Source organism: Mugil cephalus, chromosome 23, assembly GCF_022458985.1.
Source record: "Mugil cephalus isolate CIBA_MC_2020 chromosome 23, CIBA_Mcephalus_1.1, whole genome shotgun sequence".
In the NCBI taxonomy this organism is placed as follows: Eukaryota; Metazoa; Chordata; class Actinopteri; order Mugiliformes; family Mugilidae; genus Mugil; species Mugil cephalus.
In genome coordinates this window covers 6,053,028-6,079,989 of record NC_061792.1, presented here as the reverse complement: position 1 = coordinate 6,079,989, position 26,962 = coordinate 6,053,028, and the positions used below count along the sequence as shown (strand labels likewise).

At 44.2% G+C, this 26,962-nt stretch overlaps 1 protein-coding gene across 1 annotated transcript; it reads right to left on the bottom strand.

The window, feature by feature from the left end:
• Positions 1 to 39: 39 nt before the first annotated feature.
• On the bottom strand, positions 40 to 25,521 carry LOC125001264 (potassium voltage-gated channel subfamily H member 8-like). Its single transcript, XM_047577204.1, has 15 exons — positions 24,999 to 25,521; positions 15,925 to 16,158; positions 15,704 to 15,835; positions 15,066 to 15,211; positions 14,185 to 14,443; positions 12,567 to 12,724; positions 11,438 to 11,645; positions 9,491 to 9,850; positions 8,998 to 9,197; positions 8,203 to 8,452; positions 5,951 to 6,165; positions 3,303 to 3,577; positions 1,196 to 1,305; positions 1,057 to 1,109; positions 40 to 874 (listed from the first exon to the last, which is right to left on the bottom strand). The coding sequence occupies exons 1-15, from the start codon at positions 25,072 to 25,074 to the stop codon at positions 236 to 238; spliced, it is 3,315 nt and encodes a 1,104-aa protein (XP_047433160.1). The 5' UTR covers positions 25,075 to 25,521; the 3' UTR covers positions 40 to 235.
• Positions 25,522 to 26,962: the final 1,441 nt, after the last annotated feature.

The window sequence follows — 26,962 nt, the reverse complement described above, 5'->3', positions numbered from 1 at the left end:
CCGTAGCTCCAGCTCTCATTCATCGAATAAATCAGTTGAAACTGTAAAACAAACTTTTATTACCAGATCTGCTTCATAGTGCTCATGAAGATATAGATTTATAATTCATGTATTTACATCGTAGCCGGCATGCCAAACTTTAGGCGAAACGCTTGTCATGCAGTAAAAGGCGTGGCATGCTGGTCCCGTCCATCAGCCCCCGAGCACCGGAGTCCAGACCTCGCCCTCGACGTGTTCACACCGAAGGCCGTCCCTCGTCGATGAAGCTGAGCTGAGCGGAGTGCTCCCATTCTGTGGGGTACGAGGTCGCGCTGGAGGTCTGGACTTGAGACTGGGACAGGGGAAGGGGATAAGACCTGGATGTGAGGTTGGCATCGGCAGGCTGGGATAAGAGTGGGAGACGGGACAGAGTGTGCGTTGGTGGCTCACTGCCAGGCTCTGATAGGTCTACCAGAAGCGGAGTGACGGATGACGGGCGGCTTGGTGAAGAAAGAGAAGGGATGGAGGAGGAAGAGCAGGGCTGGGGGGCAAGCGAGCGCTCATGTGGAGAGCTGTGGAGCGACGGAGGAGCTGAACGATGGGAGACGGAGGGATTATGGGAGGTGAGGGTTTGGGAACAGCGAAGTGGATCAAACTGTCCTTTGAACGTCTCGGTTAGGATCGTCGGTTCGGGCTCCTGAACGGACGGATCGTCCGATGGGCCCGCAGGTGGGTGTTGGGTAAGAAGCGGTGGGCGTGGGGAGCAGCTGGGAGGGGGAGTCATGGCGCCGGGTATCATCAGCACGGAGGGGCTGTGAAATAGTGGCTTGAGAAGACGCGTCATTTCCTGCAGCTCCTGACTCACGGCGGTTACTTGACGGGAGAGGACACACATCTGGAGGACAGAGACAGGAAAGACGTGCTAGCTTGTCATTCCATTCACCTGATTAATATTAACTTCCTTACTAATAAAACTAATAGACTAATAAAAATAGAAGCTAACCCTTTGCAGTTTAAGATTTAACGTCTCTAAATGGTTCAAAAGGTGAAACAACACTCCAGTTTTGTTAGACTTACCTCATGCTTCAGCTTTGTAATAGTCTGCATGGTGTCATCTTCATCATGGGCTCCTGTGGACAAACAGAAATACACCCATGTGCACACATTAGCTCAATATTTAAGGAGAAAAGACACTGCTGTACCCTCGTGTCCTTACCTGAGGCAGGTGAAACAGGACTGGGTGGAAAACTATGAGTTGCACCGGGAGAAAAATCAAACCTGGACGTTGAGCCGCTTTGATGCTCTGTCTCGATCCCGTCTACAACCCTGAGGAGGAACAGGAGGAGGGGGAAAGCATACGCCTGATTTGAGAAATAAAGTGATTACTGTCAGTCAGAGATTTCAGTGAAATGGGGATAGCACAGGAAGCTAGCAGACTTTCTGAGACAATGAGACAGAAGTTCCACAAGGTGGCAGCAGACTACCAAAAAAATAAGTCTACTCAATAACACAAAGCAGAGGTTACACATCTCCACACTGTAGTGCAAACTACATGCATCATACACGTTGTACTAAACCAGCAGTTAAACATCCAAGAGGTTAGAGATGGCCTTTCTTTGTTTAAGACAACATATGAGATCCCTCATAATGTCCCACGTTACTACTTTACATTATTTCTCAATATGACTCCCACAGCATCACTCACTGAATACTGCAGCATACAGGAAGTCTGTAACTATAAGAGCAGCAGAGTTGTTAACATGTGTCTGTGCCAAAATTCCCTATAGGCTATTTCAGTAGTGAGAACAGTTTCTTCCAGCTAATGCGTTCAGCTAACTGTATGGCAATCTGACAGTTGTCCATGTGAGGGACAATTTTGTAGAAATCGAGGTGCAAGACAAAGAAAAGAATGAGCAATCCACCAAAGTCAAAGGATTAATCCTATAGGGACGATGGAGAGGATCGTCAAATATATTTTGTTGTGGTAGTCGCTGGAAAGTGGGTTTGGGTTCGAATGTCAACCAAGAAACTGTTTCACCTGATCTCTACTGTTCTTGGAATGAAGTTTTAAAGAAACACCCTTAAAAAGGTGTTGGGAAACTGGATGCTGCAGATCATCTTTAGGGTTCACTACTGAGAATAAAAAGTTAATTTTTTTTTTTAACCTAACCTAACCCTAACCCTAACCCTAACCCTAACCCTAACCCAACCCTGGCCCTAGCCCTAGCACTAGCCCTAGCCCTAGCGCTAGCTTAACCCTAATCCTGCACTCAAAGGTGTGTCCTAATTTTGCACCCAATGAAAAGTCATTGGAGCTCATTAACTGGAGCACATTGGGTTTTCTAGGCGGGTTTTTCTCCTTAGCTTTGTTTCTGCAGGAACTTTTCTGTTTCCCCATTCCTATGGTATAACATTTCACCACTAAAAACATATTATTTGTGTCTGTTTTCTACAAAGCCTCCAGCGTGTCAAAGATTTCCCGCACCTCGCCGCGAGCGCGCCATTACGGAGAGTGCTTATGGAAATGCTTTCCAGCTGTCAACCGTCAGCGGGTCGAAGGTCTTACTCAGCGAGAGCCGTCTGTGGCGGGCTGAGGAGAAGCTGCGCGCACCTGCTTACAAATAACCCGCCTGCCAGGCTGTAATCTCTTCTTTATTCACTCGGCCGCCATTCACATTGAGATTTTAGACAGTGATGAATAATTTGTGTTGCCACTGCCAGGTGCTGTATTACATAACCGGGACGTGCATGGCTTTCATTTCACGAATGTAGTAACGGATGGTGGCATTTCTAGCGAGCCGAGGTGTAAAGTGAGGGATATTTAAAGGGGATTATTATGTAATACATACGTTTTACGCTCAATTTAACGCGTAGAATAATGACACGTTAATTATGCAAATAAAAAGGAGACACGCGGCGCTGTTCAGCATTAAAACGTTGCTCCCTTTAAAAGCTGTGGAAGTCAAGGCCTGTTAATATTCAACTTTATTTAATCAAAAGCTGTATCTTGTGTGCACATGTTGCGTAGCAAATATGATAAAAAGCATCATGTTCCTTCTTCGTTTTCACCATGAAGGCTGACAAATGACTCTAGTGTTTGCTCTCACCTGGCTGGACCCAAATACTTCAACCTCAGCATGCGCTGTCACCTTCTGGGGACTCCTTGCCTATTAGCCTGTAGGTGGTATGTTTATGAATAATGTCACAAGTCACAAGGAATCCAAGTCAGATTCCCACTGAGGATTACCAACCAATGAATAAGCTCCTGGAAGCAGAGCTAGAACTAAGCGCCCGGTCGATAAATCAGATAAATGGCTCCTTACCGAGGGCTGAGATCCGGTTGGAGGCAGCTGAAGCTCACCACGGGGATCTGCAGGCTGGAGGGTCGGAGCTGATCGCTTGGTGGCCTGAAGGGTCTCGGGGGAAGCAGCGGGGAGCGCAGAGGGGAGCGGAGGGGGGAGCGCAGGCCTCGGCCCAACCTGCCCAGGGAGGGAATCTTGGGGAGAGGGGAGTGCTCCCCCTCGGACCCCGATCCCTCCTCGTCTTCTTTAATGGAGGGGAGCTTCTTCAGGATTCCACCGTTACTTTCACAGTCTGCCTGAAGGGTAAAGAAAAAAAATAAATAAGAAGAATAAGAATACTTCAAACTGTCTTCAAACAGCTCGTAAAGCAGTGAGGGGTCGGGAACGCTGCCATGTCCCGATCTGGTCAGATGGGGGAGCTGCAGAGTCGTTGAAATAGCCTGCCATTCACAATAGCTGCGATAACGTCCATTCAGTTTATCCGCGGCGCTGCAAAAGAGCATTCCCATTCAAAGCCAAGCAAGCACAGCAGTGCTTTTGTTTTATTATTATTTTTATTATTTTTTTTAACATTTTAGATGGAAAAAAAAAAAGTGGACGGGTGTTTGATTCCATATAAATGGTCTGATAAATCTATTGTGTAGAAGGTTATTGGTTGAGTTTCCTTTCACATTTTCTCCCTGAGCCTCACTCTAAAGCTGATTAAAACCAGCCCCCGTTTTCTCTTCCCTTCTCCTCATCTTTCCCCTACTGTCACCCCCCACCACCACCACCACCACCACCCTTCTCCCTTCCCTTCCCCTCTATTTGTTGTCTTCCCCATCTAGTCTTCGCCTCACGTGCCCGGCTGGTATTTTTAGACCGCAGAGGTTTAATTTTAGCAGAGGTTTGCCTGGAGGGAACCGAGCGGAGAAGGGACCGTTTGGAATTTTCTTTCTCTCTGTGTGTGTGTGTGTGTGTGTGTGTGTGTGTGTGTGTGTGTGTGTGTGTCGGTATGCGAATGGCACGTGCCGCCTTGATGTGCGGCATGCCACAACAAGGCCATCAGACTGTAGCGTACGTTGCTGCGGTTGCAGGTGTGCGGGAAGGGAAATGATTTTTGCCCCGTGTGAGAACTGATGCACATATGGACATCATGCATATATATATATAAAAAAATATGTCTATATACAGTATGTGTTTGTGTGTGTCAGCCTGATTACTCATCTACGTCCCCTCAGCAAGGACAAATATGCTGCTTTATGATACGCCGCGTGTGTGAATGTCTGTATTACTCATGCCGTGAGAACATAAATCTGCACAGTCACACTGTGGGGATCCATCTGCCCTAATGTGAGTCTCAATCCCAGGGAAATTAATGAAGAGACGGCAACTTATGCGCGTGTGAGTCGGGCGTAAACACGTGAACGCAGCTCCTTCCCTCCCCCTGCAGACTCCTTTCATCCTGATGTTTTCTCGTCTCGTCTCCATCTGCTTGTTGCGCTATATTTATCCAGCCAGGGATGACCCTGCCCCTCCTCCACCCATCTGACGGCGTTATTTTTAGTCCCACGCGGCTTTTCTTTCACTGCGCACTGTGCATACGTAAGTTTTGAAATTGTTAGACTCGCAGAGGAAATGTTTCCCTTTCGGTACGTCTAAGCCTTCACCCTGCTTCAAATGTAAACGCCCTTCTCCAGCGTTAGTTGGGATAATGGATACCAATCTGTTGGGTAGATGGGAAACTACAGCCAGGAGACGAGCTCAGCTGGCAGAAAGACGCAGGAACAGCATCTGGACAGATTAGAGCTGAACACAAAACCTCCTCCCACCTGCTGCTTCTCACTTAAGCCTCATATTTACTGTACAGACACTAAAGGTGTTAGTTTTTTATCGCCACGCAGTGGTACTATCAACGCTATACGTGGGATGCCGACATTAGTCGGTATGCCCGAGCCAGGAAAACACATGTCAATCCAGATTTTCATTATTTAAATATTTCCTTGAACGTCTTGTCCCCTGATGCTCCGCTCGGATCTCTGCTCTAATTAACAAGCTTCTACTCCCAGTGAATGTGGGACTTGGTTATTTCCAATATGCGCTGGTTATTCATGTGTGAGCCGCAGCTGAGATCCGTCCGTAAATCCCTGGCACGCGGGGCCGCCCGCCGCTTAGCTCGGCGTCTTTATCTTTTGGCCGCGTCTCGAGCAGGAGCTGCGGGTCCTCGTCCAGATGGATGATCCTTTTAACAAAGTCGCCGCGGTGGCGCCGGGTACAATTTTTTGGGGGTGACCGAGCAGCTTATCAGAGGAGCTCCTTTCGTGGCTAGTGCCTTTAAACGGTCTTTAAGGTGTCCAGAAATTTGAGATGGCCCAACTCCAATGAATTAAGAAAACCTGGAAGCTCTTGATCTAACCTCCAACCCCACTGATGATGAGCTTTGGATGAAGAGGTTCTCTAATATCAGTGATCCGGAAGCCCTAGGGCATGTTCTACTGGGAGGAGACCTCTGAGAAGGACCTTGAACATGCTGGAGGGATTACATATCCCATCTGGCTGAGGAACATGCTGAACTCCCCCGGAGGGGGTTGGAGGATACAGATACATGAGCTATCTGGCCTCGTTTAGATAAACACTATGCCCTCAACTTTACATGACTGAGAAATGACTCCAGTTATCCTTGTCCCTACCTCCGTGCTGTGTCCCTCTCGCAGGTTGTACGTCAGGTCGTGCTGGATCTCCGTGAGGAACTTCTGGGCGTAGTCCGGGTAGAGGCAAAGCACCTCGCGGAGCCCCCTGAGGCTGATGTACTGCAGGTCGCAGTAGGTGAGCGCCTTCACGCAGGCGTTGGTCTTGATCACTTCCTCCTGCGTCAGGCAGTCGGAGCCGATCAGGTCGCCCCGGCCTGGAAAAGCAGAGACACGGGAAGTCACTTCCTCGCTTGCCCTAGAGTGTCCCCTTGCCCTTCATCTTCACCGGAAAGCTCACGGGAAACACACATTTCATAGAGCGGCGAGGTTGTTTTCTATATGTGGTATTTACACCATTTGACACAAAACATAATTGCACTTTGTCGAGCCTTTTCTCCGCTTCCTCTCTCCACTTCACTTTGTTCTCCAGAGCTGTGAAGCTTAAGTGGCAATGCCAAAACAATTTGTGTGCGTCTCGGAGAAAGACAGCGAGCGGGAGAATTGTAAAAAGGAAAAAAAATAAATAACAACACATGAGCACTCTAGCTCTGCAGGCTTGATAGAGAGAGAGAGAGAGAGAGCCAGGAGAAAGACATTTCCGATACCCGACATGCTAATGAGTTTACCATCTTGCCTTTGTCGGCAGCATTCATTTCATTATTTACACCGGTTCGTCTCATTAATATGTGTTGCTGATTTGCTTTATACGGACCTGGAACGGATTCCGGCGCTTGTTTCGCGAGTCTGTTTGTGTTCAGCTATTCTGTTTTATCCGTGTTATTCGGAGTGGAAGCAGCGTCAGAGGACGCGTTGCGGGACAAGGCTCTGGAGAGGCTCTCATTCCGGCTGTCGGTCTACATAGCAGAGAGTTTCCCCGAGCTTTTGAGCCCCTTTTAGCTGCTTGTTTTGGTCCAGTAGAGCGCAAATGGATGTCTAACTGCAAACGTCACTAGCATCGCTTCTGTGCTGCCTAGCGGAAAGAATTATTCCATTCCTCATCAGTCCCTGGGTCACACTTCATGTTCCACCTGATGGGATGTGAATTGTTTGCCCACAGGGACAGTTTAATGCGAGAATGATTGCACTTTTATCAGCGCTGGGTCACTCTTCTTCATTAGGTCCCTCTTCATAAAAGACGTCTGTCTGGGTATTAAAACGCTGGATGTATAATAACTTCATCAGAGTGTCTTCTTCTTGTAGCCCCGCAACCAGACTCCTAAACGGACAAAGAGGAGGGCTTATGTAACCTTGTAGCACATTTTCTTCAATGTCTTCTCCACTTTATGTGCATAAAGCACATTTCTAACGCTGCCTTCGTCTGTATACATGAGTCTGGGTCTTAGCCCCTCGGCCACGACTGGTCAACTGAAGGATGTCTGGATGACTGAGCTCTGGTAGTAACCTCCAGCAGTGATATCTGGCACTCATCGCAAAAGAAGAAAAAAGACAGCGCTCTGTGTTTCTGAGGCTCGCTCGACTCTATTACTCATTCTGAGTGTGTCCACCCAGGCGTAGGTTGCCTCTTCTCGGCGTCGTCCTCTGGCACTCAAGAGACGCTTTTCGGCAAGACACTTTTTGAGTCACTTCGCTGCCGGGATCTGGGAGGGCTCCCGTGATTTGATTCAGGTAGAAAAATGGGACCCAGTCAGAGCGCAGGCCTTGATCCAAACCCTATGACAGGGGTGTCAAACTCATTTTACTTCAGGGGACACGTACAGCGTCAATTCGATCGCATGCGGACCGGACTAGAAAGATAACAGCATAAAAACCTATAAATAACGATTTTTTTCCATTTGTTTTAGGGCGAAGAAGAACAAGCAAATTAGGAGAATGTTTACATTTAACAAATTATCCTTTAAAAAAATGAATTTTCTCAGGAAAAATAAGTGCAATTTGAGCACATGACTGTTTAATCCTTGGTCTCAGTGTTGCGTTCTGTCCACTACTTGTGCTATTTAAATTGAAAAATTCATGCTGCGGCCAGATTAGACCCTGCAGTGGGTGGCTTTTGGCCCGCGGGCCATATGTTTGACACCTACCCTGCTGATTAGTGGAATGGAGCGAAGTGCTGAACCTCAGTGGTGTGTTTACTTCTGCTGCATTATTGATTATTACGCTTTAATTATTCAGCTGGTGCAATTGTAATGTCAGCATATAGGTAAATGGCTATTTATTAGTATGAATTAAATCATTTACATGAGATTTTACTATAATAATGGAAATTAAACCGCCTTTTTTTGTTTCTTCTTTACCCAGAATGGCCAGCACAGTGTTGTCCTTCAACACCTCCATGGAGCCCGAGCATACGAAGTAGATGGCTTGGAGCGCGTCGCCCTGCCGGATCAGGAACTCCCCCGGCGCGCAGAAGGAGGTCTTGATGATGAGGGAGAGCGAGCGCAGGCACCCCCTGCTCGCCGACTCGAAGAGGGGCAGCTGCAGCAGCTCCTTGTTCAGGTGCATGGCGATGTCGGCCCGCAGCTCGTCCGGGAAGTCCTTCAGCAGCTGGAGGAGGGGAGGATGAGAGGGGCTGTGACTGCTGCAAACTACAGACCGCCCCGTCCTCATCTCTGGCTTTTTAGAAACTTCTCCCCTTCTCTTGTGTCGTTATCTGAATGTGACTGTGTGGGAAGGTGGAGCTAGCAGGCAAAATAAAACCTTTCGCCTTCCCACACAGCCCCAAACAACTGATACATGCACAGCAAACGGTTTCGCTAAGACGTTTAAAATATCTCCGCACGCATACTCACTCCACTAATCTCACCCGGGTAAATATAGTAGCTCGGGCAAACTTTGCTAAGGAAAGTTGAGGATTTCGGTCTAAGAGCCTTAACCCTTTAGGGGGCAAGGTTGTGATGTAGAAGGACATGGTTTTCACTAGGCCAATGGAAACCTTGTCAAATGCGGTCTTCAGGTTCCACCTCCTGTCTGAATCACCACTTATTAAATACATGTTCACATTAAGGGCGTCTTGTGAGGCCCTACGGCGAGAGCCCGATGAGGCTTGACCTCAGACTGCTACGACGGACCCTACCTTCCTTCCCGCCTACCTCGCTGACGTCGATGCCGTTGTTGACGGACCAGGTCGTCTGGAAGCACTCCATCATGCGCTGCTCCAGGTGCTTGGGCAGCCGGTGTACGCGGATGAAGTCCTTCAGGTCCTTGGTGCGGGTGTGGTAGAGGGAGCGCCGCGAGTACATCCTCTGGATGATGGCGGTCACGTTGCCAAACACCACGGCGTGCATTAAAGCTACACAAGGGACACGAATCGTAAGATGTTGCTAAATATCCAGGGTGAAACCGGCAGGTTATTGTTACTTTTTGGTGAGATTTAGACACTGAATAAGTGGAAGAATACTAATCTTAAAAAATACATTTTCCCCAATACTGGGAGGCTTAAGCGCCAATATAATAACCTAACTGTAAGCTTGTAAGCTGCTGCTTGTCTATTGAGAGATAGAAAAGTTGGCAAAACTCTACTCATGAGTCAAGCTTTCTCCTCATCACTCTGCCCCACTGGTTTGATGTCAAGGTTTTGCCCACCTCCGATCAGCATGGTGCAGATGGAGAAAATCTTCTCAGAGTCCGTGTTGGCCGAAACGTTGCCGAAGCCCACGCTGGTGAGGCTGCTCAGGGCGAAGTACAGCGACGTCACGTAGGAGCTCCTGACGGACGGGCCTCCGCTCAGCGTCGTCCCCGAGCCGCCCGGCGCCCTCACCCTCGTCCTGCTCCCGTTCCACTGGCCCGAGCCCAGTTGCTCCAACCCTGAGCCGTTCCACTGGCTGTAATTGGTCAGCGCCGCTGTCATGGCGCCCTGAGGTGAATCGGAGGCCCCCAGCAGGGAGGTCAGCGGTGCCAGGAAGTACGGCGTTCCCAGGCGTTTGGCCAGTTCGTGGAGCCAGCCTGGTGGGGGAATAAGGACAGTCCAAAAGAGTTTGTCAGTTTAATGAGAACGCATCCATGTCTGTTGGATGCCCTTTACTGGAAGGCTTCATTAGCAGTTCTAACAAGGCTGGAAGGGCAGCCTAATTACTCCAGTGCTGGTGTTTGTGTATTTGGTGCAGCGCAGACACTACACGATAGCATTTCACATAATGTCAGCTTACATTTGTGTCTACGCATGGTGCAAATAATTTGTCCTGTTTTCTAATTTGTTAACTTGTCTAATGCAGCTTCGGCCTAAAAGTCTCTCGGAAATTAAATAAGCTGTCAGGCACACAGAGAAATTAACCACGTGATCGTGAATTCTTGAGGTCAAAAAAAAAAAAAAAGTCAAAACGAGAGAAGTGTATGTCAAAGTCGGATGACGGAATAGCCAAAGCGAGTAGAGCTCCCCCTGGTGGCTGGCTGCAGTATGGGTCATAAGCTCCACCTCCTCCGTGTTAATGGATGGGACTTGGGTCAAATTGGGTCAAACTCCAGACTCTGTGAAGCTAGTGTCAATTTGGACAATATAAGGAAGTGGAATCACGTTGTCCATATTTATATACACTACCATTGTAGTGCCATATATAAACTGTATACACTAGTCTATAGTGTATACTGACCAGGGCTAGAGACCAGGGTTATTTTGACGCCTAAAACATTCAAAGCACACAGTTTTTGAACTGGTTTCAGGATAATTACCTCCAACTTTTAATATATTGTCACTTTCCCATCACTAGTGAAGTTCTCTTTTCTATTTGGATGCTTAATGAGCCATTTTCAACACTAATCAAGGTGCCGCTGCCACAAATTCCAATCTGAGGACTAACGGCAACTTGAGATGACACGATCACAAGGCCTTTCAAGCTGAGGATAACAAAGAGCTTTTAAAAGCTACGCACACGCTCATTAACCGCCCTGCTCGTCGGAAGCGATTGCAGCTCAATTACCGACCCCGCGATTAGAGGCCAAACCGCTTTCCCACCTGAGCCGCCCCAGTGGAGAGCGTTTCTGTGCATCGCCGGCCTCGTCTGACTGCGCTCGAACGGGACGACTACCAGCGCCATATGAACCTCGCAGCGTTATTGTTGTTTGGCTCTGGTGAGCACAGCAGGCAGGGTGGGAAACAGATCACCATAATTAGAAATGGTTTTCTCAGCGAGAAGACCGTCACTCACACACTGCTCATAAAATCGTGTGTTGAAGCGCCGCTTGGATAAAAGGACATAGATTCAGTCTGTCTTCTGTGACTATGGTTGCTATCACTCCTCGTGCTTATTTTCAAGGACATACTTGAGTCTGTGTTTACTGCTTTTCAAAGGAAATCTCCTTTTTTAAAATTTTTTTTACTCCCCCCAGTGCAACCAATCAACGAATTGGATTTACAGGCATTGTGAGAAAAAGTAAAGTAGAGATTAGTCATGCATTTTTCATGAAGCAGGTGAGGAAGAGGATTATGCTGCAGGAAACATGCTACCCGCCAAAGCACCGGCGTGAATGGTGCTTAAAAATGTTCCTTCATGGGTTGTCATTTTTTTCCTCCTTTCCACTACCGCAGATACAAACCTATATCCCAGGAGACGAGGCTATTACTTTCAATTTCACTGCGTCCGATGAAGTACCACACGCAGGCCATCCAGTGGGCGAGCAGGGCGAAGGTGGACATGAGCAGCGTGAGGACCACGGCGCTGTACTGGGAGTAGCGGTCCAGCTTCTGCAGGAGGCGCAGGAGGCGCAGGAGGCGCACCGTCTTCAGGAGGTGGACCCCGAAGTTCTGGAAGAGGAAGATAAAATATGAAAAGGGGAGCTCATCAGGGTGGGATTAGTTACCCTCGAACAGGTCGACCATCCCCCGTGACTTCAGCTTTAAGCTCCTCACGTCCGGGGAGGTTCGTAATTGGAATTAGCCCGTGCACAAGTTTAATCAGCCCATCTTGAGAGTCAGCTGGAAGTCAGGAAAACGGTCAAACGTGCCTCCTAAACCCAGATGAGATTAAAAAAATTAAAAAAAAAAGACCCACGTTTAGCTCAATATCAATTTAGGCTGCAGCAGAGAAGAATCACTGCTATTATCATCCTCTACTGAATTAAATGTATTGATTTTTCTCATTCTCTGCAATCCCTTTAAGTTCTCGCAGCCAATATGTGGATTCTTAATTGAAGGAGCCCCAGCTTCAACGCAGCGGATGATGAATTGCGCCACAGCGAGGCTGGATTTAATTCTGAATATCCTCTCACAGGTGTCTACGCCGAAATAACAAGAGCGCATGGATCTCGGTCCCGGAAAATGGCAGTGAAACTCAGTGTTTTGCACTATTCGAAGTGGCCAAGAAGATCAGTCTAACGTAAAGAATCAGCCCCTCGTCCTCATCATCTCAGACTGCTCAGCTGTGTGGCATCATGATCCAGTATCTATTCTGCGAACAGCAAGCGGGCCTCGCGCTCACCCACCTAATCAACTTGTCTATCACTGTAATTTGTCCTCAGCGTACTCATTTATCTGCTTAATTACCAGTTACCTAATAATGAGTTTCTGGTTGAAGCTCTTAATTTTCCTCCACCGAAGCCACTACAGCTCAGTCAAACACGGAACAGAAAGCTGTTCGCTGTCATTTGTTTCCGGATAAAGGCAAGGTTTTGAATAAAAAAAAAAAAAAGTACAGTATTGTATGGGAGTTGGGCGTGTGACACTCACAACACTGATGTTGAAGGCGTAGAGGAGGTCAAAGGGCAGGGCGGCGATCAGGTCCACGAACAGCCAGGATGTGACGTAGTGAATGCATATGGAGCGGGCGTCGTACACGACCTGACCGGACGTGCTCACGTAGGTCGTCCGGAAGTTCAGCACAATATCTGGCACACAAACACGTCCTTAAAGTCCGACATACTCTCCTCACACCTGTTTTATTTATTTGCATTCTTTGCGATAAATAAAAAGTTACATCTGTGGGATAAATATGAGAGCAGCTAGCTTAGCTAGTTATGTTAGCCAGGCGCGAAACTGGAAACAAAGGAACAAAGCTATAGGTATAAGGTATAAGATATGGGCCAGCACCATCAAAACTTGTTAAAGTTATATCTTTTATTCTCAATAAAGATCAGGAGGGTCACTTTTAAACAGTAACGTTATTAAAGGCTCTGTCTTCCTATTTCTTGCTAAGCTAACAAGCTGCTGTGATATGTCCCAGTGGCCTTCAAACTAGTCATATTTTTCATGTTCCTGTTCTGTTGACCCACATTACCTGCCCACAAGTACAGGGACACACTGTATTCATGTAGTTGACCTGGTTAGCGCAACTGTACAGGGAAATGAAGATCCACACGGAGAGTTTAGGAGTCCACCTTAACCTCCTGAGACCCTGCGTCCGCAAATTTTAGGCTTTATTGCAGCTTCTTCTGCTTCATTTAAACCTACGGTCCTTGTTAGTGGACACTTTAGGCGCCATCTAGTGGTAGCAAAGGGTCAATACACTAGTCGGTAAAAACATGATAGTGGGCGTTTCATCGGATTCTTTCTACAGGATGATTACAGGACAAAAGTGGTCGCGGAACAAAACCCAATCAAATTCTTTGCTTAAGACTTTATTTATGTTTATTGACGTGTCTAGTTTGATATGACTCGCAAATTTAACAATTTTTATCAATAGCAACGAGCTACAACCTCACTAATTAGCAAGTACTTGTTTGAGGACCTTGGGACTTCATTGTTCTGGTTTTGCTCAGCCATGTTCAGGTATTAAAATAAACAGTTTTATATTTTGTCACACATTGGTGACTTTACTATAATATAAATGATGAAATATATATATTTTTAATTATTATTATTTTTTTACTACTTCCTGTTCAAAAATTATGCTTAGTTTTTAGACATCTTAGCTCCTACTGATCCCAAATACCGTGGAGAAATTAAAAATGCAGAACAAATAAAAGCTCGGGTCTCAGGATTTTAAGTTTATTTTTGCAGTTTTCAAGTATATATTGTAGTACTCTTATATTCTACAATTATAACTATAAAACCCAAGCTGTTAAAATATTTCCTGTAATATGCCTTAAATGTGAACAGTGGACTTGGTAGCTAGAAGGGGAGAAAATGGAGACAGCAAGCGACGTTTAAGAACTTCATCTGGCATAAAGAAAGTGCCTAAAGAAGCTGGAGGACAATGCAGAACACAATTCAACTTAATAAGCTGATCAAGAGAGAAAGAGCAGTAATTTGATTGGAATATGGAGGCCAGGAGGGAGCCTGTCTGATTCTGACAGCATATTAGTAGAAATGAGCAGAAAAAAAAGGAAAACTCTCAAAGCAGACTCACCGATGATAAAAAGTATCTCCACCAAGATGTCGCTGACACTCGGAGGGTTTCGAGCACCCGAGCCGCCGTCCTCCCGCACCTCCACGGCGGTGAAGCAGACATTGTAGGGGACGGTGACGGCTACGTAGAAGGTGGCCAGCAGGATCAGCCAATCCCAGCCGGCTTTGAACGTACCGTAGTGAAGGAGGATGAAACGGGACTTCTGGACGTCAGCCACTTTATACTCTGGGACCGGGTTCGCATTGGCTCCGAGAACACTCTTGAAATGAGAGCATTACTAATTAAGACACATAAATGCAGTAGCTCCACTATTCATTAATATATATTTTATCATTAGTGCTTGCAGTGTGGTATTATTCATGGTTCAACTGATAATGAGTTTCACAGCCTTATTTGTTCTTATCTATGTTCACTAATTCATCTCATACAAAGAATGTTTGTAGATCACATAAGGACATAAAAATGCAGATTTTCTACTTGCACACTGATGATAAAATGCCCTCAAAAGAATAAAATTCTTTGACCGTTGCACTTAATCAGCTAGTTTCTTAATGAATTCAAATGACTCATGCAACCTTTTCTGCATATTTCTTTCTTCTGAGTTCCTGAGTCATTCAGTAGAAGGGGAGGTCGGCACATTTTGTCTTGTCCAACTTGCATGAGTTTCAGTCTTATTACCCGAGAATGCAAATCAAGCTCTTGAACACAATTACAGATGAGTGCACGCCGCCTTCATCAGCTATGCCATTATCAGTAACCCAAGCCCTAGCCCTAACCCTAACCACAGTCGTGGTCTGAAGTCCTTTATTCCAAAAATATCTGCTTTATTTCTTTACACTCCATAGTAGCTCACACCTTCCCAAATAAAACTTTGTCCTCACATTGTTGATCTTCAGTTTGCTCTTGGTCTTGTCCTGCTTCTGTAGGTGTCCGGAGAGCTGGTAGAGGACGGCCCGACTACGCCGGCGCTCCGCGTTGAAGCCCGGGGGCCGACTGATCTGGCGGATCTCCAGCCCAGTTTCCTCGTCTGAAGACAAGGACACACAGTGTTAGGGAGAATGTGGCCGATCTGCAGGTGATCATGAGCGTGAGTTGTGCAACGGTAGCTGGTGGCGAACCTGCAATCTAAAGAACCCCAGGCATGTGTGGGGCATGTACAAAAACAAATATTGGGTATTTTGCTTTTGGCTGAAAGCACTGATACCTGCAAACCAACCTTCATTTCAAAAAGAGACATCTGTTTATGTACTCATTCATAATTTAATCAAATGTCCCCCCCGGCAAGTGTTCACCCTCTGAGAAGAACCAGACACATTTCTGTGCCTCGCTTTAGCATGAGTCTGAATGCTTACTAAAAAAGTAGAGTAGGTTATATGTGGCGACTCCTGCCTCTATAATAAGTGCAGTCATGTCTGTGGCTTGATTTGTGCCTCAGCCATAGAGCCTTTATTAGATCATTTCATGTGGATTATAGTGGAATTGGATGATATCTCACTCTCATTCTCATGCTTTCTCTCACCAGTGTCAGAGTCATTGCCATGGTCCAGGTCCTTATTTTCCGTGATGTCCTTATGTGAGACCAGGAACAGAACCACCTCGCTCTTCTCGTTCTTGATGGGAACAATGTCCAGAAGACACCAGAACTTGGAACCTTTTCAGAAACAGAAAAAACAACATGTCAACTTTGAGGAAAAGCTCGCGTCAAACATGATCAAATCTGACCGGGTCCTTGAGTCGCACCACTCTTCTTGTACAGGACTATCTCAGTCTTGAACTCTTTGCGCTCGTCCAGGGCTTTTTGCATCTGTGAGGTGAGGCGATCGCTGGTCTCGCTGCCGTACAGGAAGTGGCACATGCAGCTCTTCTGCATCAGCTCGCCACGGGCGAAGCCGGTCAGTTCGCAGAACCCATCGGAGCAGTAGACTATGGGGTAGAGGGACTGGACCTGAGCGTTCCCCAGGACAAAGTTGCTGTCTGAGTTCAGGAAAGACAGGGATGAAACAGAAAAGCAAAGGAGAGAAGAGACACAAAGCAGAAATGGAGAGTTAAAAAAGATTGCGAGCATCTATAAAGCTTGGGAGGGCTTTTCCCTAGCTGGGAAATGCTGACACAATTTGTATTCATGAAGTTACAGTTACAGGATGGGTTTTGCCACATGTCATATCATATTCATGCTGCACGCTTTTTAACCAGGGGGTCATCATCGACAGTTTCACCACGATTTCATGTTCATTCAGAGAACACATAATTAAAATTTCATGCACGGCTCTCTTTTTTTGTCACGTCTCTCGCTCCATGTTTGGCTCTGCACTCCAGTTCGGAGTAATTCTTCTCACTTTGAAGAGCTGTCCTCAGGGAGAATTTAACACGCCTGCTGCTTTTAAATGAACTTCATATCATCTCTCTTTTCTTTTATTGTTCTCTTTACATAATCTCCTCTTTTCCTTTGTGTCTTCTCCACTTCTCACTGTCTCTGTGTCCTCTCATCTTTAGGGCTTTTTTTTAAAAAATTAAATTAGACAGTGTATGACAAATAAACCTGACTTGATCTTTCTAATATATGTCAACCTGAGATCGCAAAAGCACTTTCCCACTGTTCACAGCCTTGGGAAACGGTTAACATTGTTCAAAGGATTTTACAAAAATGAAATCTAATAGAAGGGAATTCAGGATTGTCCTTATTGCAACCATTTTATGTGTATCTATTAATATAAATTGTCATTTTAACAGAACTGTTATGAGATTATAGTCGTTTTCATGCTATTCTCAGGCATAATAACTTATTTATTAGACATTTTCTGATTTTATGGCTAGCTGTAGATGCCATCCCAACTAATGCTTGGCCAGCTGATAATAGCTAGACAGAAATATACTAGCAAGCGTGTAGCCTCAATAACTTTAATTTTAATTTTAACCTCCATAAGTTTAATAGTTTGTGTTGGCATCTTTCACTTCATTCTGAGGACATTTTTCCCACAGTGTAATTAGCCCATGTGTCTGCCACATGTGAACTTTTTAAACTACCATGTGAAAGTAAACAGTTAAAAAGATGTAATACATGTTCGTAATCAAATGCTAATTGGATCTGCTATTTCAACACCGCTAGTCAGCTAGCTGCTAACTTAATGGCAAGCCAGAAACATGCTGGCTACTAGTTAGCATCAGCAGTCACCAGCCAGATATTTATAAGATATTTTAGTTCATAAAAATTGTCCATAATTTTGATTTTCAAATCAGTCTTTAATGCCTAACTATTGGAAATTAAACAGAAAAAAATAATATATCGGAAGGCTAATTGTATCCGTTAAACTAGTTTGCAACGTTCTAGCTAACATTCTAGCTAACGTTCTAGCCACTCAGACATATGGTAGCACATATAATTACATAAAAAGTTGATAATTGGCAATAGTTCAGTCATTAAATTGAATACATTTATAGAAATTTAACATTTCTGTCATTTATGATAAGCTGTAAACCAGCCTAGTGTTAAATGTAGTTAATTTTCTGAACACATTTCAAAAGAAGACAACATTTTAAGAAATCCAGATTATTCTTTATGGTATTAGAATAGTATTAGAACATGTATTTATTATTTGATATATCTATCATTCTATAAATGATGTTGTAATGACCAGAGAGTTTTCCATCATCTTTGGCTGAAGTCAACCACCGTAGCAAACTGGATGCCTCTGGACTATTACAATTGGTAAGTCAAATGCACAATAAAACTAAAATCTTGTTGATTGCAAGGCTGTGGCATAAGCCTTAGCTCTAACAACGGGTTTGACAGTCAGAGTTATGGGAACAATCTTGAATAATTCATTATGAAACTGAGTTAGGTATAATAGGTGACTCATACAGCCAAGACGTTCATTCAGCCGAGATCATTAAAGTCCATACACAAATGGATCTGGAGGACTGGAGCACTCACTTTGAAGAATGTGAGCAATATAGGACAAGAGAGAAGGCAAGCAAATGATTGAATGAGACAGAGAGAGTGCAAGATATGAATTAGGGAGAGTGAGATTGCATGAAGATGAACTGGGGGACAATGAAATTTAATAATTCATGCACTAATAAAGCATGTCCAGTGTAAACGCTCTTGCCAAACCTCAGGGAAGCACCACTCAGACATGAATAGGCAAAGTGTCTTTTAGAACTGGGAAGCTCTGTAGTTCCTCTGAGGTACTACACTGAGTTGTGAATAAAATAAAAAGTTTCGAGCTATACTGCACACACTGCTCATTAAGGAAGAGTTTTCATATGTAAACACACATGAGGGGAGCTTGCATGGCACATTAGCTTTAAATAATAGGCTACTGAATCTAATTAAGTAAAATCCAATCGCGTTAGAAAGCTAAATGGATATTAAATAAGTAGCTGGTGAGGAAAAAATATTTAGCTGGGAGTTCGATGAGAAGCGTAATTCCACTTTCGCTTTGCAAATATAAAGCTAATGTTTGCTAAGCTAATTAAGCTTAACTTAGCCTAGTTTAGCAAAACATCAAGCTAATCCCTGCACGGGGCTAAGAAATAGTCAGACACCTGATAAGTGTGTTGTTTTTACACTTTGTACAAATTAAAAATATGTAAAATAATATGTGAATAAATGAGTTCTGTGCAGGCTTGAGCAACTTATCTGTTTTTGACAGAGGCTAAGCGTTTCCCTGTTTCCAGTGTTTCGGCTAAGCTGACAAGCTGAAAAGAAAGCAGTCTGGCGTATTTACCTAACATGCCTGACTATTCTCTTAATGATAGTGTAGTTTGTGACCCTCTGCATATGTTGGTTAAACTTTTTTTCCATTAAACAGGAGCACAATAGCTGTGTGGTGCTTGTTCAGTGCAGAGGAACTAATCCAATCGTTCGGCAGCACGTAGCTAAGTACAGCTAGGGGCTGCTGCAAAATCCTGTTTTTGCTATATACAGGCTTTTTCAGGATTTATTGTTGCTCTATCAAAGTGTCAGAATCTACATTTTGAATTTGACTGAACTGCACAATCAAAACAACAGGCCACTGTGGAACTTGCAGCAAGCGTTAAACTGTGTTACTCATATAAAGCCAGATGGATTTGCACTGACAACAGCAGCGGCGGTGTCGTCTCCTCGTTGTCAGGTTTACCAGGTGTGCTAAATAGATGTCCAAGTGGCTGTAATAACATCCGATCATTCAAGCTGTTCTGTGAGGCACCGAGGGGAACGAGGCTGCCTCTGGTTCTCAACACAAGACGGATTTTTGAGCAGTGTGACAGAGTGTAATAGGATTTGATGAATCACTTCACCCAGAGAAAAATCGCCTTACACTTTTGAAATGATTAACTGGAAGGACGGGGGAATATATTAATATTTAAGAGCAGTGCCATTTTGGAAGAGAACAATGGCAGCACTTTTACATAAGGTGGAAAAAAAAAGCTATGTCTGGGATTCTCGCATCCAAGCGTTCTTATAAAAATGTTCACAAATCTCTGTTTTTCTTAACCAGCATAACTAGTGTGGTCACCTAGAGGCCTGTGAGATTGCTGAAGCCTTATCTCATTGTTAATTTCTGATGATGTCTGTAGTAGATTATGTTCTTTATTTTTTATTCTGTTCTAACATTAGGAGTAAGTTACAGTTTTTTCGGTCTTCTCCATCCATTCTCTTACTTTACCAAATGTTAAGTAGTTCCTTAAAACTGACAGTAGGAATTTAACAGGAAGACAGTCATAAGAACATTACTCTATAGCAGGGGTCTTCAATGGTTTTTAGGCCAAGGACCCTCAAACTGATGAAGAGATTAAGTAGTACGCATAAACATATCTATATATATCACTGAATAGCACTGTTAGCTTCTCTTCTGCTAATATTGTAGCATGCGCCTGGGATTTTCCCATGAGACTAAATAGGCTCTCTAGTCAGTTGCGGAGAACCTGACAGAGTGAGCGTATAAGATGCGGCCTTGTGATTGGCTCAGTAGCGATGGGGCAGGGCCTACTGGATACAGGAGATTGATAGGTCTTGGTATTTAAAGAAATTTAATTTTGTGGGGGAATTTTTTTAAAAAATCTATAAAAATGTCCAATCAACAAAAGATTTTGCGACTTCCCTGCAGTACCTCCACGAACCCCTCCAGGGCTGTGGACCCCCTGTTGGAGACCTATGCTTTATAGTGCTATTAGTGGTAAATGGTATCTGTACAGGAGGCTTAGATTGATAGATATGTTGGATTCATGTTAATGTGTATTCAAAGAAATTTAAATTTGCAGGGGAAAATTGTGGGTAAAAATTTTAAAAAATATATAGAAAAATGTATAATCAACCAAAGATTTTGCGACCACCCCTGCAGTACCTCCACGGACCCCATGTTGAAGACCTATGCTCTATAGCGCTACTAGTGGTCAAAAAATCTACACGGTGCCTTTAACATTTCAAAACAAACACTTTGCTTGTTCCTTGTTTTAATTTGTTTGCTGATGATGCTCCGTTGCATTTCAGTCGACATTATTATTACATCATTGCGTTCATAATATTGGATGGATATTTTGGCAAACTCATTATATTCATATGGTGGCTGCACAAAACCACCTTTAATATCAGTAAAATAAGAGGGATGCAGTAGCAAGAGAGGGCAAAATCACATCTTTTGCAACTCAGCGTTTTCTCTGTTTCTATTTTATTTGTTCATTACACACATTACATTACAGTGGCAAGCCACAGAGTTCCCCCTGAAGACGTGGTCTGGTTACAGAGAAAACAGTTCCTTTGCCCTATCATTCTCTGTCTGGTCTTGTGTTGTGATTTTCCTTCTTTTATTTCTTCTCTGCACATTGCCCTGCCTCTAGGCAGGCTTGTCACATCCACACCACGGTCCAGGTGTAATAATATGTGACCTGAGCTACAAAACCACTCACGCTCAGCCCCAGAGCATCCTAGGGAACCCCAATAAACCACGCTGCTGATAACACTGACAGTGACAGCACGCCACATTAGATCCACCACAGTGCACAATGTATGCTACACATGAATGCAACACATGTTAGATTTAACATTCATAGCACTTCTGTCGTAAGCATTTGATATTCATCTTGGAAATTATAAACTATATTTCTTGTATGTAACTGTACTGGGAAACTCCAACTGAGCTGAGGCTGCTGCTAGAGATGAATACACAATTAGACACGCCCCTTAGTGTAGGATGAGTCATCAACATCTTTTTTTGTTTTTTTGAAAATAACTAGCTCTGAAATCTCATAAAGAATACCTACAAAACTACTTTTTTACAATGTTGAGGTGGATACTGGCTCACCGGCAGCAGAATCTGATACTTACGTGCTATTTCATGGGGACTTTAAACCAGCTGTCTAGTGTGTCTCCCAGAAATTCACTGAAAACCTCTTTTCATTTTGTATCAGCTTCAAAACTTTACAGCCCAAGGCTTCACGCCAGAGCTCCGCTGACGAAAACTGACAAAACTCTGTCAGTCTGAAATCAAACTGTGAAAACCCACTGTATGAATTTGAACCAGTACTCGAGAGAACATGCAACTCCCCATTGCGATTGCAAGCAAACGAATACATGCAATTAATCCGACAGTCTCGTTAGGACCTTTCATTCGGATGTATTTGCGATCGCATTTGCACCTGGCTACAATGCAAGCATCAACATCTCGCCAAATGCGGCTTGGCTGACCCAATTGCATTTTGATCCTAATGTTTTTCCGTCTAATTTGCATGCATGACTATTTATAACTCTGGACACAGGCCTTATGTTAATGCCGGGTGCAAAAGGGGTAATAACATCACCCGTAAAAAAACCTCTAGGCTGCTTAATATCAGGTTAACGTTTTAATTGACTTCAAATTGACGTTATTGAATTCCAAAAAGGTAATTTTCTGAAATCAGTTTGCGCCTATAAATATGTATGCTGCGGATTGAGATGTCTCTGGTTTTAAAAGGGCTCTGAGCTTTCTACTGCATTGTAAGCGAGAGAGAGAGAAAAAAAACTACACTAATTCCCTTGAGTCTCTGGTTATCCTGCTGCATTAATGTTGAATGGCAAAGATGGAAGATCCCAGCTTCTGACCTGAAAATATTGTTCCGCTCGGCTGGTAAAAGCGCTTGATAAGTCACTATCAGTCGCAGAGAACAGGTCCTACATTCTGTCCGCAAAAAGTGAAGAGCATGGCAAATAAAAACTGTACTAGATCTGTGGTTTGCGTTCGATACAGGTCATGTAAGCATGTTAATACTGTAAATAAGGAAGCAGCTTAGTTCGCTCTGGGCTTAGTGGAGCGTCTTATTGAAATTCTCCCCCTGCAGACTGCTGTGATTGGTGTCCCCGTGCTGCTTACATCGATTTTGAATGCAGCCAGATCGAATTAAGTGAAAACCGCCGGGTCGTGGTTAAAGTGGCAGCTCGGAACTGTTAGCGAGGACGCCGCAGACTGCTGCTGTGGTTGTGGTGCGCGTAGAAAAAACGTTCGCATGTAAGGAGATGTGTAAGGCTCAGCTTTTAAAAGGTGTCTGGGCTGTGAATGGATGACACATCTCTTATGGAGGAGGAGGCCTAATGTTTTTAAGGTCAAGGACTCCCAACCTGATGGAGAGATTAAGCAGAAACCTCCTACCTACTATATGTGTTCTATATTAAACTTGGCCTTGTGCTATTTATAAATATACCTCATTATTATCATTTTGCATTCAATATTAGGCTATTCAAATATTGCTTTTTTTTTATTTCAAACATGTGCAACAGTAGGGTGACAGATAAAGAAAATAATTGGTAGATTGAAGTTATAAAATGTAGTAGGAACAGTGAATCACCAAGTCATTTTGGCCTCAGTAGTTGGCTGATGGGAGTGAGCTTCACTGTTAGCTTCTCTTCTGCTAATATTGCAGCCTGCCTCTGGGATTTTACCTACTATAGGTGTTCTTTATTAAACTCCACCTATTGCTATTTATAAATATACATGATTATTATGATTTTGCATTCAATGTTGAGCTATCCCTTATCCCCTTACTAAATCATGTTGGATTCGTGTTAATGTGTATTTAACAAAATTTTAATTTGTGGGGGAAATTAAAAAAATAAATAAATAAATAAAAAAAAATACAAAAAATGTCTAATCAACCAAAGATTTTGCGACTCCCCTGCAGTACCTCCATGGACCCCCTAGGGGTCGTGGACCCCGTTGAAGAATTATGGTGCACAGTATTTCTGAAGGATTGCTGACACTCATACCTACTACATTACCAAAAACTAGTCACCACTTTTCTGTGTTTGATTTATTTCTGAATTTTTGTGGACAGAACTCGTCGGCTAGGTTAGCTTATCGTCAAAGTGATGGGGGAGCTCCAGAGTAAGCGTCGTTATGACTTTGTTTGGCAATAGCATTTGGACATCCCTTGATGAAATGGGTGAAATCCCTGCTTAAGCAAACGCCCTTGCGCCTAAGGGACCTCCTTTTTGCTCGGATATTCTGCTCTCCTCTGAGATTAGAGTAAAACTGATTGCTGTTGACACAAAAATAAAAAAAAAAGAAAGAAAGAAAAAATCCAATTAGAATCAATACTTTCTCATAAAACTTTGAGTTCGGGGGACACCGAAAGCCTCTCTCTCACATACACACACGCGCACACACTCACCGACTGGTGTTATTAGATTGTGCAGCATTTTGCTGCTCTCTCGTCTGCACAAATTACATTTACCTGTAATTTAAAGCTTTCAGTAAATAGACAGATCCTGGGCTTACCCAGTTGCATCCTGCTAATTTGGCCTTGAGGGCCGTGTTATGTAACCCCCCCTCCTTAAGCAATAATAACTGCAGCTTGCATATTGATTGACAGCAATTCCTCTAAGGGTTTACGTGGGCTTAAAGCACAGATGGATGTGTAGGTATTTGCGGTGAGCGTGAAAAACAGGTGAATAATAATTAAAGGCTAGGGTTTGTTTGAACAACGTTGCTTCCCACTCCGGAGCAGTTCCGAGAGAGACCAGGCAGGTGCCACCTTTACTCTTATCGGTGGATCTGTGTTGTGTTTAGTCGCTGATGTAACGGCTGGAAATGTTCCGTTCACAGACCCTGATGTAAATTTGACTTATTCCTACGGGATGCTGGAAGACGGCAGCAAGAGGTGACAAGATGATTTGTCGCCGAATCCAGAGGACTTTGAGATTTTGTCAAAATCAAACTTTGGTGCACATGATTTAAAGTATTTAATCGTGCCACACACCCCAAATCAACATTCAAGCAACACTGCAAGGACAAAAGGTTAATGAGACGGAGGAACGGTGAATGGAAAGGCTGACACTTATCGGCTGGAAGCAGGGGCGTCCCTAGGCTCTGGGGGTTCCCAAGCAAAGACATCCAACATAGTCTGACAAATGGTTGCATCGTATTGTACATACATTGTAGGGGGTTTTCATAGATTTATGGATCCATAACAAACCAAAAGGCTGCCCCCGTTTTCTATTTTCCACCATAGTGCCCCAGACAATTGCTTGGTTTGTCTTTTCCTCACATATGTCCCTGGTAGGAGCAAAACTTAAATCATTAAGACTCAATTAACATTAGATTAGAGCACAACCATGGATACTGTCAGAAAATTGGCATCTGAAACAATATTTTTTCGCAAATGTTTTGTCCATGCCTTTCATCAGTGTGCATAGAATCTGTGAAACATTCATTCATTATTATTCATTCATCCACAGTGTAAGGGTTTCATTGTGTTTTCGACCATTCTTTTATTTGAGACATTTGAGTGAGTGAACAAAGATTAAATAAAGTCTGTTGCGCAATCTAAAATTAAGGGTTTGCGGGTCATTCAGATGTACTCACGGGTTCCATCGAAACGAGTCGCGATCGTATCCAAAAAGGTGTTCTGTGGCGCGATCAGACCCCGCATCACCGGCATGCGTGAGCGGGTCGAGCCGCGTCTCTCCCGGCGCTCCGAGCCATGGCTCTCGCCGGCGGTGGACACGAAGCCCGGCAGAAACCTGGAGGAGTTCCCCGGCGCTCCCCCCAGCCCCTGGAGGAGGGCGCCGAGCCGAGACACCCGGGACTCCACGGTCCAAGATTGACCACCGACCACCGAGCAGGTGATCCCGGCTTAGAGAGGAGGAGAGAGGAGGCTGAAGGGGTGAGGACGGAGGGATGGAGGGATAGAGGGGACCAAGGCAAGGATGGTCACATTTACGCACGCATGTGCTGCAATGCAATCCCTCTCTCCTCCTCCCCTCCTCTCTTTCTCTCTTCCTCCCTTGACACTGTTTTTCTCTGCAAACATTCTCCCACTTCAGCTTAAAAAAAAAGAAACTTTCATTCACTTTTTCTTTTCATTCTCCTCACCCCCTCGCCTTCCTCAACCTCTTTGAAATTCTATCGGCCCCTCGTCACCTCTCATCCTTTGATGTTCTGGTGGACGTCTATTTAAAGCGGGTAAATGAAAGTGTCACATTGTCCTTATTTCTGGGTGTGGATTAATGAAATATTCCCAGTTCTGTCTGCCGTGTTTCACATTTAAAGCTGCAAAATTTGAATAATGAATCATTCAGACAGGACGGGGAGAGGAAATTACTCTTTGTGCAGTTACTGTGGTGAAAGTTGGATGGAAGGATGGACTTTATTATTATTAATAGCCTTAATGATTTCTTCCGTTTTTATTTCATAATGTTGTTAGTGGGGGTCTTTGGATCCTGAGCGATGAGGGGAGGGGCCTCTGTCGACCATCTCAGAGTTGTTTTTAGTTGTTCCTAAACCGCTTTTTGTGTGTGTTGCCTGTGTTTGGTGTAGGTATGTGATACATGTCTAAGAACATCCACACGAACATTGTATTGTCACAAAATGGTCAGTGTCATTTACGTCACCTGTCGGTGGTTTTAATGTTGTGGCTGATGGTATGTGATTCATTATATCTTAACTAATCCTAAATCTAATGTAATAATCCTGAATAACAATCATGTAACGAAAACGTGTAAGGTTAAGCTAAAGGTCCCATGTTACATCACTGCGCCTAACGAGACATCGAGCAACTCACAACGACCAAAAGCCCAGAGCCGACGCCTGCAGATAAATCTAAGCTTAATGAACCACGCAGCCTGGAAGCGCTGCAAAGACCATAGAAGTAAATAGTGGCACACCAGATGTCTGAAGAGAAGGAGAGATGAGCTTCTCCCCCCTCGAAACCACTGCAGCAAAACACTGTCAATCAAAAGGAGGGGATGGAAGATGGGGATAAATGAGGATGAGGGCGAAGACACGAAACTGTCTGGTAGACAGCAGCAGATAACAAAAATAGATTATTGCACTTTGTTAAAAGAATAAATCATAGCCGGAGTAACTTTGGCCCCGAAAGCTCAAACGCAGATTATAAATGGGGAAATATCGCCATCTACAGGGCATGAAGCGCAAATGAAGCCAAATCGAAAATATAATGTGTGCCAGCAATCAATTAAAAGGTCCATTAAAAGATCTCAGTTTTCTCTAATGTAAACTCCTAGGTTTAATGTCTTCCTATAGATTATTTTTTTTTAAAGATTATTTGGTTTACTTTGTTTTCAGCCAACGCTGTTCCCTAAAAATACAACAGCATCCTGAATCCACGACTGAAACCCAAAAGCACCGACTTAAAGCTTCACTCTGGTACCAGCTGGTTAACACAGAGTAATGCCTCAGAAAACTTATATACCTGCTAAAGTACAATACTGTGCTGCCGTGCATTGTGTATTTATGATATCTTAGGAGTCGAACTTATGGAATTCTCCTCATGTCATAAATGATGTATGTTGTTATTGCTCCATTTT

Excerpts from the sequence above, each read along its gene's own strand:
- LOC125001264 (XM_047577204.1), bottom strand. The coding sequence starts at position 25,074 with ATGCCGGTGATGCGGGGTCTGATCGCGCCACAGAACACCTTTTTGGAT. Across the intron at positions 16,159-24,998 it reads GACTCGTTTCGATGGAACCC|ACAGCAACTTTGTCCTGGGG; the intron begins GTGAGTACATCT and ends TCCTGAACTCAG. Across the intron at positions 15,836-15,924 it reads AGTCCTGTACAAGAAGAGTG|GTTCCAAGTTCTGGTGTCTT; the intron begins GTGCGACTCAAG and ends GTTTCTGAAAAG.